Source organism: Psammomys obesus, unplaced genomic scaffold (genome assembly GCF_907164565.1).
Source record: "Psammomys obesus unplaced genomic scaffold, mPsaObe1.curated_primary_1811, whole genome shotgun sequence".
Lineage (NCBI taxonomy): Eukaryota > Metazoa > Chordata > Mammalia > Rodentia > Muridae > Psammomys > Psammomys obesus.
Genome location: NW_026596091.1, coordinates 4,938,717 through 4,953,548, shown reverse-complemented (window position 1 = coordinate 4,953,548; position 14,832 = coordinate 4,938,717). Strand labels below are relative to the sequence as shown.

At 40.5% G+C, this 14,832-nt stretch overlaps 1 protein-coding gene across 5 annotated transcripts in view; it reads right to left on the bottom strand.

Annotated features, from left to right (window-relative positions):
• Window positions 1-1,011: 1,011 nt before the first annotated feature.
• The window catches only part of Igf1 (insulin like growth factor 1), a 68,054-nt gene continuing 54,233 nt past the window's right edge, over window positions 1,012-14,832 (bottom strand). For 3 of the 5 annotated variants that reach the window (XM_055627813.1, XM_055627817.1, XM_055627815.1), the window contains 2 exons: window positions 13,460-13,511; window positions 1,012-1,239 (listed from right to left, as the gene is read on the bottom strand). In XM_055627813.1, coding sequence (XP_055483788.1) covers window positions 1,214-1,239; window positions 13,460-13,511 — 78 coding nt within the window. In that variant the 3' untranslated portion in view covers window positions 1,012-1,213. The remainder of the gene's footprint in view (window positions 1,240-13,459; window positions 13,512-14,832) is intronic. The other 2 variants (XM_055627814.1, XM_055627816.1) reach the window with 1 other exon arrangement.

Here is a 14,832-nt window from a genome sequence, read left to right as displayed (position 1 = left end):
ATCTTAGTGGACTTTGTATCTTATATCCCTCTTGGAAGGCAGAACTGAGGATGCCTTTGCATCTCCCAAGAGGATGGATTTTCTTTCTTTCTTTTTTCAGTTTCCTTTCTCATTTTGTCATCTTAGGCTCCAGGCTTTCATTTTTTTTTTTTTTTTTTTGCTTTGCTTTCACCTTTTACAGTTTTGACCAGATTCTTTCATATAACAAACTACAAAATAGCACCATTGTACTAAAAACAACAACAACAGAGTTTTACATACTGTTTGATATTTCCTGTATTATTGATATGCTAAATTTACATAGTGCTTTATATGGAAAAAATAAAAAGAGAAACTGCTAATTAGGTTACATACTAACTTATCATTTGAAGGAACCATTGAAAGTTTAAGAGACATTCTATGCTTCAAACACACTCCTAAAAATCATTGACTTTATAAAGTTGCAGTTTTTGTCATTCTATTTTTTTTTCTTGTAACATGATGTCAAAAAATAAAGCTTTGTGTCTAAAATAAATGCATCCAACTTATATTTGGTACAAATGCCACGGATGGAATCAGGTGGGTTAAAACTTGGTGGGCCATTTGACTACTTATTCGCTATTGCTTTTGAGGAGGCCAAATTCAACAAATAAAAATGTCAGGAAGGGGCGGGGCTAATGGAGATAGACAAAGTTATTGGACTCTGTAAAACAAGCAGCAGGAGCTATGTGAGAAGACACACACACACACACAAAAAAAAAACAACAGGAAAACAATTCATAAACCACTTACACAGTTGCTGAATGAATGGCTTCAGCAGCCAAAATTCAAAGAGGAATTTACTGCAACTGGATCTAACTAACACCCATGCATTTTCGGCTCTTGAGAGGCAGGGACTAGGATATATAATTATATATATATATATATATATTTTTTCTCTATAGAACGTTATTGATAAAGGATCAATGGCAATCTACCCACTCGAGGACCACTTTTGCAAGGTGCAAAGCTTTTAACAAACACTCCTAAAGACAATGTTGGAATGTTTACTTGTATATTTCATTGGGGGAAATGCCCATCTTTGAAATGTTATTGAACTTCTTATTATTCTTTTTTGGTAGGTGTTTCCATGTGCCGCAGGTTGTGCCTCCAAAGCGAAGGGTCCTGCGCTGACATTCTCCGCTGCTCTGGAGGCCCCTCCTACATTCTGTAGTTCTTGTTTGCTGCAGTCCCTCTACTTGCGTTCTTCAAGTGTACTTCCTACAAAGAAGAAAGAAAAGGTGCCTTTAAGTTGCTGTGGCTTTATATATCCATTTATGTCTTCGGGCGATTCCTCTATCCCTGTGTTTGTTAGTCACTGTGTGATAGACAATGAACTTGATACACCTGTGCAAAGCGTAAGGACCAAAACAGACTAAGCAGTATTTCAGAACCTTTACAGATTTGTTATTTCTCTATGACGGTAACTTCCGCACTCTCCTGTGATTCTTTACAAGATGGGCAATAAATTCTTGTAACTTAACTGCCTTCCCCTTCGTTCTTGTGCTGCAGGAGACTGGTACTGATTCTTTCTAGGGACTGCCCGCTATTTCTCACACTGGCTTTTGTATCTTATGCCTCACCGACCAAGCTAAAGGAAGGTTTGAAGTCTCAAATTCTTTGAGAAACACACAGATGGACAGGCCTTTAGCTAATAATTCAGCCGAACTTGACTTGTCTCTGTGAGCTCCCATGTAGCGTAGTTACCATCGCTTTGTAATTACACCAAGAAGCCACTCTTTCCATCTGCCTCCATCCCAGACTCATTCCTGGGAAGGAGGGCTGAGAACTCTAACCTCTTGACTGGAACATGTAGTCTCCCCCCCCCACCCCAGTGAGTAAAACCAAACCAAACCAGCAAATACAACACCCCAAACTCATCAGACTCTGAGGTTACCCCTGTTGTCTGGCTACAGCTTGTTTTACAATACTGTCTTGTAAAAAAAGAAATATTGCTTTAAATTGTGTCCTCACCCCTCCTCCATGGAGAGAAGCAGCATTTAGCAGAAGACTGGGAAGCCAGGTAAAAAATCACAACACACCGAGCTAAGCTCAAATCCCACCCTCTTCTGCTTGCCTGCCCTGTGTACTTGTGTGTACAGTGGGTTCCTCACCCAGAAAACAGAACAGCAGTAGCTGCATTCTAAGATTGAGGAGCTGGTGTTTGTGAAGGCCCCTTTCTCTAGTGGAGGCATAATCAGCATAGGTATTAGATGTTATTATTCATTTCCTCTCTTTACTGTGTCATCTTTGTATTCATGTGTGTGTGTGTGTGTGTGTGTGTGTGTGTGTGTGTGTATGTGCTTATGCAGATGTGAATGTGGGTAAACCTGTGGAACTGCAATCTTTTTTTTTTTTTCCACTGAACATGGCTAGAGGATTGAACAGCAAGCTTGGGAGATCTGCCTGTTTCCATGCCTACTCCCTGGCGGCTTTACACGAGTGCTGAGGAATCTGAACTCAGGCTCCCATGTACTCATGGTGAGTTCCTCACTGTCTGACCTGTCTTCCCTGTCCTTGTTTTGTCATATTAAGTGGAATGTAACAATCCTAAGGCCCAGATGCCAAGTTCTTTGACTTGATACCATTATTATTTCCTCAACAAATAAAGATATGACTGAAGGAAGATGAATTCTGTTTAGAACAGAAGTCCTATAGGGACAAAGACTCATCTGCTTCATGATTGTTGAAGCTCAGAGTCTAACGTGGAATACTGTGGGTTTGTCTCTAGTTTTGTAGGAAGATACAATAGAGAGGTATAGGTATAGAGTAACACTTCATAAGTCACAGTATCCTTTATCCTTGGGACATGTTTATGTCAAGACCAAACAGTCATTCTCTCACTGGCAGCCAGGACTGCCAACCTTTCCTTCTACCTAAGGTAATGTCTACCCATTCAATCGCAACACTGTTAGGAACTAATAGACTTTAGAGACTTAGGGATGGTGAGAGGGCTTAATACTGGTGAATATTGCCAATAACTATCAGCCAAGACTCTTAGACATGTGGGGATTTCTTTCTGAGACCGGGAGGATGCGTTCTACCAATGAGCCCTTCATGAAACATGAGAGGAAACTGGCCCTGTGTGAGTCCATGGTCAATATCATACTGACAGAACAGAAGAAAGGTGGCATTACATAAAAAATACTCTTTACAGCAACAGGTCCACGACCACTGTCAAAGAACAGGCCAGAAGGAAGGGGGGCCCTGAGTAGAACACCTTGAGATGCCATCATTTAAAAGCACCAAGGCTTTTCATCTTTATAGCATGCAATGATTATAAAATTCACTTAATGTGCATTTGTTGCTGGGCAAAGTATTAGATATTAAGCTACAAGTGAGCTTTTGCTCCTTAGAATCAATTTTCTAGACAAAAGAAGGGAAGACAGAAGAGTAGGATAATCAAAGTTCCCAAACGATTTTGAACTTTATGTGCAGGCCCATTTGATTCACCTCACCACATGCTTCAAATAGCTGTAAGGACAGCACTAGTCTGCAAAACTATTAACCAAATTAACCAACAGAGAGGGAACTACACTAAGAATCTGAGCCTTCTTTTCCTATTTAAGATGCACACTAGCTTAGAAACAAAGAATGGCGAGTCTAAAATGCACACACTAAAACAATTCAAGAATGAACTGGTAACCATGAAACAAATTCCATGATCTGATGAATCCCCAGTTCTCAAGGTGAGTTACAAATTTGTGGAAGAACACAGTTAATTATCTTCTGTACTTTACTTTTTAAATGCACAAGGGTTGTACAGCAGCTAAAAGGAGGAAAAGGAGGTTAGACTGACTATCTTACAGAACTTTATATTCTGGGTCTTTTTTTTTTTCTCTGAAAGCAGAAGGTGGGCAGGTTGAGGTTGAGCACAAGTGTCCCCTGGTGGTTATTTTGTGGGTCTGTCTCAGCATTCAGCAGACCTATGGGCTGAAATGCACCCACCAATGCCCTAAGTAGCATGCTTTCCAAGCGCAAAGGCTCAGCGAACCCATTTAAAACCAGCTGTGTGGTGTGCTTTGCAGTTGGCTCTCTTCCCAGGCTCACATGTGATTTCTTTGTTGCAAACAATGCTAGTGAAGAACAAAAGCACTCAGGGACTTGGTCTCAGTTGCATCGGTTGCTTTCGCTCATTGTCTTAATTTAATTATGCTGGCTACCCTGGACAATAGGCTGCAAGTGGAGGCCTGCTAGAAGCAGCCGTCCTCAGAGCTGGCATCCACCTTCAAGGCACTTCTTGAACAGTTATGAAACAGTTTCTCATGCAGCCAAGCAAAAACTTTTCACTTCAGCAGCTTGTCCAAGACAAACAAAGCAGCTGAAACTGTTTCTAGTATGCAGCTAGAGTTTTGAAAGGAAAACAGTAGTGAGTAAATATTATTTCCTATTGACACTAGAGAAGGTAAGATTATTTTAAAAAATAATGCCGGTTTTCCAGCTCATTAGCGTTGATGGAAGAAACTGACCCTTCTGAAAGAAGAGCTAACCAGCTTATTAGGGAATGAACTGGGGAAGGGATTATCTGTAATAGAGGTCATTTATTCTCTTCCATAGCTCTCAAACTTTCCCCTGAAGAGTTACCCATGGACCTTTTGAGGGTGAAGATCATCAAAGGTTAATAACAATAAGCATCACAAGAATCTTGTTTGACACCTGCTGAGGCTTTACGGTTGAGTAAATCCTCTCACTGGCTCCTCACATCCATTTTGGCAAGGTGACCTGATTTGTATCCACTCCATTTCCAGGCTGAGGCTTGCTAAGATTTCATGGTGTACCTAAGGCTGCAGAGGAATTGTCAGAGTCCTCATAGATGGTTGTTAGAATGGAGTGGAAATAACAGTAGCCATCAGTTGAATAACGACCACGTGGTAAGGATTAGTTCATACATGCCCATTGCATATGTTTTGTCATTTCTCATATTAGTCCTCAGGATGGGTACTGGCATCTTGACTATTTGACCTTTAAGGAATCTGAAGCTTTGAGAGGGAAAACAAAACAAAAAACAAAACAAAACAAAACAAAACAAACAAAACACCAACTTGCTTATTTCTTACAGTTAAGCTGGGTTTCTGGTTTGGATTTGTTGCAGTTTCTTCTAATTCTGGAGGTGACCTGCTATCTTCCATTCCAAGAGGTTAGATAAAACCTGGTGCCTCAAAGACTTCTTTCTAACAATATAACTTAAAATGTCATCAGCTGTCCACCACCTTAGCTGGTTAACAGAGGAAGGCAGGATGTCAGAAGTAGAGGGCTCTAAGCTAACAAGGGCAGTGTCCTTCCTGACCACAATGTCAGCTAGGCCACATTTGCAAGGTTGTTTATAGAGCTCTGGAAATGTAGTCTTTTCAGTTAGTGAGAGCTGTAGCTCTTTGGATGTTATTACTTCTGATTTTTTTCACCATATCTATTTCTTTTGGGGGGGGGGTGCCGTGTGAGGCACTTGCCTAGGGGGCAAAATAGAAAAGAAAGATGATGGACCCTTTAAACTTCAGGAAGGAAGCAATAGACTGTGTTTCCATCGTCCACCCACTGCAAACAAGTTAAGTATTGTAGGGCATAGTTTAGGAAAGGCCTGGCATCCTATTAGAAAGGCACCGGGGAAATAATGCCCAGCATAGAATGTTAGCAGCTTGTTTACAGCACAAAGTACTAACTCAGCATTGACCTTCTCCACAAAAGGGCAAATAGAAGAAGAAAGAACAGCGAGTGATTGACAGGTAGCCCAGACATCAACTCTTCATTTTCTGAAAAGGATATGCTGTAGTTCTTTTTCTCTGGTTGGCTTGGGGACACATGGCATTGTGGAGGATGATTTAGATGTCTTCAAGGAATCCCAAGTTAAAATTCTATAAAAGGCCTTTCTTCTCTGGCAGCCAAGCTGAGTGAGTGCCAAGAGATCCACTCTGTGCATTCGGATGGGACTTTAAAACCAAAGAACAAAGTGCATGCTCCGAGAGGCCTGTGCTCCTGCGGAGTGTGGCTGACTCTTTAGGACAGACACGTGTGGATGATTTTTCCAGGCTACCAAACTTCCTATTGTCTTTTGCATAGGTACATCTTCCAATAAAGTGCTGAATAAGTATTGGCCATTATTGTTATTATCCAGTTTTTAACAGTTCCTGCTACCAAACTACTTTCTACGTTAAACTGCTGCCTCTTTTTCTGTTGAGTATAGGCAAAGTTAGCTACTTTCTGGATTTACAGAGTGCCATTGAATGTTGGGAATGCTGGGAGAGCATGCCCACAGCTCCTTTTCTTTTTCTCTTTTAATAAATGATGTGTAGATAGGAATGCTCAGGAGCCAAGGAACTTGCCGTCATCCGACCATTATTTTCTGATTTAGTTTAACCCAATTTAACAACTTTCTCACTCTTTAAATAGCCACCTGATTTGATTTCCAGTAAATCTTCTTGTGTTGCAAGAAAACCACTGGTAAATGGTTAAGAGACTAGAGGGAGATAAAAAGTAGAAAATACTGAAAAAAAATTTTTTTCCCTAGGCAGCAGCAGCAGAAAGATTTATATTGTCCTTACCAGTCTAGAAGGATATTGTAAAATCCTGCAGGTTCAAGGTTGTTTAGACTGGATTTTATGGGCAAGTTGTTTAGCTATTTTTTGTTTGTGATAAATTCAAATAATAATGATAACAATAATAACCATATGGTGATGTTGGTGATGATAAATAAGCTTAGTCACGCTATCATTCCCTGAGAGAGTTGATTTTGGAACTGCTGAAAGGTTCAAATGTGACATACCAGATTCTGCTAATTTTACTGATGTTTGTAAGTTCTCACCTGAAAACCAGATTTGATGTTATTTTTCCTCGTGCTTTCACAATGCTATCGTTCCAACTGGCATATGACTTTTACTAATGTTGAGCTAGCGTGTGTGTTGACTTGTATCACGATGTCCTTGAGAGACTTGAGGCCATGGAAAGCCTTCTGATGTCAGTTCAGTGCACTGGTGATGGCTTCACAGGGTTACTAAGAAAGGGTGTTGCCCTCTTCCTCTCATTCTCTGAGTGTGTGACAAATTTGGGCAAGAACATTTCAAATTCTATGTTCTGAATTTTCCTTTTCACTGACTTGAGAGAAATTTGGAAGCTTGGAAGACTCCCCTGAACTTTTAGGATGAACAAAATAACCCTATGACAGGTTGAAGTGATTTGCATCTGTTTGAGGTTGATGGGAGCCTTGGGCATATGAAAGAAAACACAGGCCATGCCAATCAGTGGTTTTCCAAGGCAGAACAAGCTACAAGAGCAGCTCATCCAAACAGTTTTACAACTTTACAGTCATTTCTTTGTGGCGCTAAAAGCACCTCTAACCCCTAACCTTGTATTCTTTTGAAAAAATACAAATATTCCCAGAGACAGAGCATTTAATAGTGACCTGGTCAGCTGGTACTGCCATGCGCGTATTGCTTCACTTACACCTTCTTTTTGTCTTGTCTTGCCACATCCCATAAACTCTTAAACACGCCTTGCCATGACATGGGCATCACACATTTCCAAACGCACAGCACAATTGTCTTTCCCAAGCCCTCAACCTGCTATACATACTCTCGCTCTTAATTATTTGAAATTTTTGTCTTGCCATAATTGTTATCTACAGCTGTGAAAATAGCCCATCATATTTTCACAGATGGCAGCACTGGTTGGTCGTTGATTACTTAACCTCTTGGTGTTGGCCAGACAGAAAGCCCCATGTGAGCATTGCTAGACTTTACACAGAATTTTGTAAAAACTTTTGGCATATGAATTCTTGCTTGGAAGTCAGGACTATTCAGCCAGTTTTAAGTTTGGTTTAAAATTTCTTGGTCTTTCCCTGGGAACTTTGGAGCCATTTTAACAAAGAGAAGACTATTTGCTATCATGCTTATACTGAATGAAAGTGGATGTTCTGGAGAGAAGAGAGGGCTAAGAAAGGGGAGGGTAGGGGCTAGATAGACAGCTTAGGGAGCAAGTGGTTCTAACAATAGGGATGTTAGGGTAGAAGGAGAGAACCGACTTGGCCAAGTTGTTCTTCAGTCACTACATACATACCATGGCGTATTATTACTCCCCCAGGATAGACATAATTTTAAACATTTTAAAGGAAAGGATAAAGAGGTTGCAGAAGCCTGGGGCAGATGCGGCCATCTGTGACAGCAGCAGGGTGCTGTTAGGAACAGACCCATGTGTGGAGTCAAGACTTAGACTTGGACCAAGTTCCTCAAGTTGCAACTCCAGTCAATGGGAAACTATTGAGATCCACAGGTAAGAAAGATCTATAGATTGTTTTCTGTACATTAGATGAGATGGGTTGAAGGCTCCGGTTCCCCTAAAAGACACTATGAAAACAAAAACTACTTCCTCTGCCCTTCCAAAAATGTTCCCCCTACGTCCTGAATAACACTTACTTCAGGACTATACCCCACAGTTTTTCAGAAGACAAAGGAATCTTGAGATTTTGTGGATGACAAGTAATGTTTACAAAAGAATTTACATCCATTGAAAGAAAGCAATCCACCCCGGTGTTTACCCATGATTTTGGAAAGTCATTTACGCACAAACCCGACTGGGTTAGAAAAGCTATACAAACACATGCATCATAGACATGTGTTCACTTGTGCTCATTTGAACATACACACGCCTCCTTCTCTTCTTGAAAGATTGGTTACTGTAGTGAGTTATAGATTTCAAATTCCTACCAAAGACATTTAGAATTAAAATCAGCTTGCAAGTATATATAGTATTCCCATTTTAACTAGTAACCCTCTATTAAAAAAAAAATCTCCTGACCAATGCTTTCTAAAAACTATAACAGTAATATTTAGTACAGATGGGAAGTTTTTCCAAAAACAGTTCCTAGTTTTTATGACTCATCCAGCAGGCTACAGAGTTGTTTCTGAGTGTCTGGTGTGGTGAGAACTTTCTTAGAGGTGTGACAGGCATGGATTCACAGATCTGTTATGCCATGTCTTTCCTCAGTTCCCCGGTATTTGCAGCATCTAAATTCTGTCTTCTGGAGTGTAAACCCAAGTTGACATTTCTAAATTATATATCTTGGTTGCTGGATGAGACCCAATGGCATTGAGAAATCTCATTAAAGACGGGTTCCCAAACATGTGGGCCGCAGGGAAGAATTCTGATTTCAATCAGGCCCTTGGGAGAGAAGCTGACTTCATTCTTGCGTGTTTGGTGGCTCCTGAAGAATCTTCTCTAACTAGCGTCAGGTGTCCTTTCTCGCTTAGGTCAAGGGAACTTATAACTGGCCTTTCAGCCTTGAGGTAACATTTAAGGAAAATTCTATAGTGGATATTCTCATGTAGAGATATGAGTTTTAACTCATGAGATGGGATTGCACTTCATTGAAGACTCTCAATCTTTCCACTGCTTTCAAAAGCTTTCACTTTAATTTTAGGCTATCAACTTCATTCTGGCTAAAAAGAGAACTTTGCATTACATATTTCAAAAAAGCCCCGTTCCCTTCTAACAGGCAAATAAAGACTAATTTTCTTTTTCCCTTATAGACAGACTCTAATGGACCCGAGCACTTGTAGACTGTGTTGCCTCAGAAAGCCTTGTTTCCTGCTTACTGTCGCTTGGAGGGGAGCATCAGAAGATGCTATGAGAAGACAAGGCGTTCTTCAGGAGAAATTTCTGTGTCTCATTTGCAAACCCTTAGATCACAACAGCACACATTCAAAGCCGTATGAGGTTGGCTTGTTTGTAAGAAATGTTTGAAAGATCAGGTGCCAATGAAAGGCATCGGCAGCCCTAGGAACCATGGCGTCCCAGAAGCTATGCAAGCCCGGAAACATCCCACAGTTCTATTTATTTTGGCAGTTTTACTTAAAACTAGAAAGATCTAGAATTCATGCTACAATTAAATTTTCCCCAGGCACCATGAAATGAAAACACATATTACATTTTAACTGGTTGAGAAAAAACAGTGGGTTTCTGAAAAGTTCACTCTATGACCCTAAAATAAATATTAGCAGTTCTCCATGTGGAAGAGCTAGACTAAGCATTTAAATTGGAATTTTTCACAGAATCAGGCATTCTTTAGGTTGGGAGGAATCTTAGTCTACTGAACTCTCTTCTGTCATATGTTGGCGAATATGTACATCACTGGAACTGCCGTCAAACAGTGGCTTGGCAAGATTGGTGATACAAGACACCGCTACTTCAGAGAACTTTTCTATTGCTCTAATTTCCATAAGTACAGTAATATCAGCTAGTATTTCAATAGTGCTTCTTATTTGTAAGCATCATTTTGAGTATATGTATGTGTATATATATATATATATGCACAGACACAGATGGCCTATATATACTTTCAATAAGTCCTCACAACATGTGATAGATGCAGTTGGTACCATGTTTGAGAGATGAGGAAACTGAGGCACAGATGAGCTAGACAGTTAAGAGCTTTGGCTTGCACTGAGAAGGTCTGACAGAGTTCTGTGTTTGTGATGCTGCTATTTTGCTTTTCCAACTTATAAGCTTTATGCCTCACTTAGACATTTATAGTCTAATTGAGTTTTGTCTCAGAATGATGATTCCTTACATATTTTAATCAACTTTAAACTAAATTTTCAATTTGCCTCAACAGAAACACTTGAAACTGGAAATGTGGGAACTTTAAAGAAAGGGTTTTCTGCTTAATTAAAGAAAATACTGACCGAATAGATCACATTTACTGTGAAATATTTAGCATTAAGTCTTTGAGCAATTTCAGTTTGTACCAAAGAAGAACATTTCAAGTATGTGAGATGTCAGCAAAGCTCACTTGCCTTTTCTGATTTATTCTGTTTGCCTCACTATCCTAGGTAAAGAGCAGTCTTCGATGAAAGAACAATGCTTTATTATATTTTCATGATTCCTATTACATGGCAATAACATGTAGCATGTTAAAGATTGCTTTAAAATGGTTAACACCTATTTCAAAAAGAAATATATTTCAACACAGTCTAGGGCTGTGAGAACTTATTTTAACTAGAAAGTCTCGCTGCTTTAAGTTTTCCTTGAATGAAATTTGTAATTAGATACAACCACCCAATCCTTTCCATAGGACATAAATTGCTGAACTGTGGTCTCTTGAAGAGCCATCTGTGTCTGGAGTCTCTGCCAAGGTGGCGTTAGTCAGCTTTTGCCTGGGGCTGGCCCCAAAGTGTGTTGTCTTGACAGAGTGCAGCTTTGCCTGACAACCTGGCATCTCTTTTGCAGTGATGCTGGAATGGGCCTGGTTTTCACTGGGGGTTTTGACACAGACTTGGAACTGAACCTTTCGTCCTATTTTGAGCTCTGGACACCTTTGTAATATTGAAGACATCCTAGCTTTTCAGGGAGCTGTGGAGAAAAAGTGATTCGGAAATAGAAAAAAATATGTCTCAGGACCGGGAAGGACTAGGCAGAAAGAACAGTTCTTTATAGCAGGACTTCTTCAAAGCGGGTTACACAGATGAAATGCTTCACTTGTGACTTTCAATCATTTTACCAAAGGGACATCGTGCAGTGCTTCTGCCTTCTACTCTCTTAGTGTGGTAATTCACAGTTTGGATTCTCTTGACATCTTTGCTTCCTGCTCCAGGAAGGTCTTGCTTGTACTGATTAAATCAAGGGAAGTAAGGACAAAGGTCACCAAGACCGACTCTCTGTGAGTTGATTGTCACTTTCTTCACCTCTGGAAAATTCAGCACTAAGAGCACTGGTAACCTTTCTTCTGGCAGAAAAGTATTAAACCGAGGGGAGACTTCCCATGTCCAATTCTGCACTCTCCCTTATTTTTGTACTTGACTCACTTTGATTAATTGTTGTTGTCTGCTGCTTAGAAGAAGCTTAGAAACCAAACACATGACCACCTATATCCAGATCTCAGTATTCTGGTCTTTAAAACAAAGAGACAAAATCAAACGGCTTCCAAGGCCTTTACCAGCACCAACATAGCATGGTCATAAGGGCTTTCTAGTGAAGAACCTCATAGGATTTGAGATCTCAACATCTGGCTCTAAGTGTATGCTGTGTGTCTAAGTGTGTGCGTGTGTGTGTGTGTGTGTGTGTGTGTGAGAGAGAGAGAGAGAGTTTGTGTGTATGCATATGTGTATGAGTGGGTGTGTAAGCGTGTGTGTGTGAGTGTATGTGAGTTTTTTGTATAAATATGTATGTGTGAGTTCTGTGCGAGAATGTGTGTGTGTATATGTGTGAGTGTGTGTGATTGTGTGTGTATATGTGTGACTGTATATATGCGTGTGTGTAAGCTCATGTGAGTTTTTATGGGTGTGTGAGTATAAGTGAAAGAATGTGTTTGTGAGAGTGTGTGGGTGTGTGTTTGAAGAGAGGGGCAGTGAGGGAGAGAACAAAGAGATGGAGAGTTGAAAATAAAAAGATGTTTTTTCCTAGGAGATATAACTAAATGATATAGTTTGATATCAGATGTGTTCATTATGGGCTAACTGCCATCCTTTAGCCCAAAATTCATGTATAAGGTTCCAATTTCTAGTACCTCAACAATAGAGTGCACTTGATACAGAATATTGAGGTCATCAAATTAAAGTGAGGTCATTATGATGAACCCCAATCCACTCTCACTGGTATCCTAATGAAAACCCAGTATTTAGACACTGAGGTATGTACAGTGAGAAGATTGTGGGAGCTCAGGAAAGAGGCCTCCAAGTGACTGATGGCTTGAAAGAGGACTTCCATTCTCCAGAAGTATGAGGGGAAAAAAAATTGTCTGTGGGTTAAGCTGCTGAGAGTCGAGTCTATGCTGCTTTGTTACGGCAGCCATAACAAACTAATACATCTTTCATGTCTGAGACCACAGCACAAAGTAAAAGTTCAGTGATCTTTTAAAGGTTACCTCACAGGACTTTCTGTAAATAGTCGATGCTCTTTGGCCTAAACCCTGGACTTGACTAAGAAGCAGAGCCACCAGTGAAATTCAGGGAAGAAATCTGGGAACTTCTATGACACAATACAGTGTTGCTGCGAATTTAGGGTTAATATTTAACTCTGAACATATATTGACATGGGCAATTCTTCTATAACAGATCCGTGCAAAATTTAGAATGCATGGAGAAGATGTGCTCGCTGTTTGGATACTTGTTACTCTGGTTTCTTTTCTGAAGAAGGGGAAGGGTGTGTCTTGTTGGCATGTTTTCTTAAATTTGTTGTTGGTGGTGTTCCACTCTTTCTGTGTGCAATCACCACATTCATAGTGGGTTATTTTGACTTCCATCACAGACATTATCTACTTCAGCCGGGACTACTTTTCTTCGTTTCCTCTATAGCCTTTCTGAGTTGCTGTCGGCTCCTCTCTCAGCCTTGCCTCTGCCACTTCCCTTTTTGGCCTCTTTGTTCCCAGTTCCTTACTCCACTCTCTTTTCTCTGCTCTTCCTTATCTCTGATTTGCTGAGTTGCCTCTGTTCCCCTCCTGGGTGTGTCTTTGGCTCACCTTTCCTTCTCCTTTGAGGCTTCATTTTCTTGGTTGTAGGTAGGGCCTGGGACTGCAAACATCACAAAAACAATGGCATTGAGAATAGATGGTTTCTGTGATGAAGACAGTCTTTGAATCTGCCCAGAATGTCTGGGCTCCATAGGAAACAGGAACCAGCCTTGGTGCTAGAGGAGGGTCTCCAACCCAGGCACCAGCACTGACATTCCAGAACTTTGGGCCTTGTCTCTCACACCCCCACTTCCTCTTCAATCAGAAGGAGTGATCCCTTGCCCTTCACTCACACACTGACATTCTCTCTGACCTTTGTGCCTCCTGCATTCTGTATATACCAAGTCCTGAACAGTCCCCTCACATCCTTTGAGGGGACTTACAGGGGTGACATCTCCACTAAGATACCATAGCCCCCCTTCAGCCTGGGCTGTGGTTTAGGACCGGAAACAACAAAGGTATCATTGTGAACTTTTGAGAATCTTGTGCTTTCTGCAGTGTTGGCTCTGTTTCAATGATAGAATCTGTATGTTCCCATTTTTCCCCCAAAAGAATCCCTTAAAAACACCCAAGAGAGGGCTTTTCCCTCTTTATTTTCCTTTCTTTCTCTTTTTCTTCTTTTTTCCTTCTTGTATCTATATAAGGACTATGACTCTACTTAGACTCTAATATATTTGTTTTTCATTCATTCATCCATTCATTCACAAGTGTATCAGGACAGGTGGTCTTTCTGAGGTTGCTTTACAATAAATATTTGGACAAATGATGCCTTGCGTTTTGATCATTAAAAACACCTAAGCATTCCTAGAGCTAAAGAGAGTATGTCCATTTTCACTATTTTTTTAAATTTATAATTTCCACTGTGGATTTCAAATAGGTTCCATTAGGGAGTCTGTTTTTGAACCATTGTAGAATTTCAGGACTTACAAATTGTGTTGTTAGATACAAATATGGCAAATGTTAATCTTTGTCTATCCGTTACTGGGGGAAGGCATTCTGCTCATACATGGACTACATCTCAGAGTATATCAACTTACTGAGCTCTGACCACTTGTTGCAGTATATACTATCATTATTACAATTTTGTTGGTAAATAAAACTTGGTATGCTATTGAGCCCAAAGGTCTCACTGGGCAACTTGAGTTTCGACAGGGTTAGTCCTTGCTTTCCACCATCTTCCAAGTGTTATGTTGTCCAGGGCAGTGGAAAGGTAATTTAGAGCAGAGGGTGGTTGGACGGATGGACTCATAAACTACCCTGTCGGTGGGATAGAGCTTTTTGACTTGACATCTGGGAGACAAAGCACGGAATTTCCACTTGCCACCCCCACCCCCGTACCATGTATGACAGAGCGCTCAAGAGCAGCTGCATTCCATCCACAT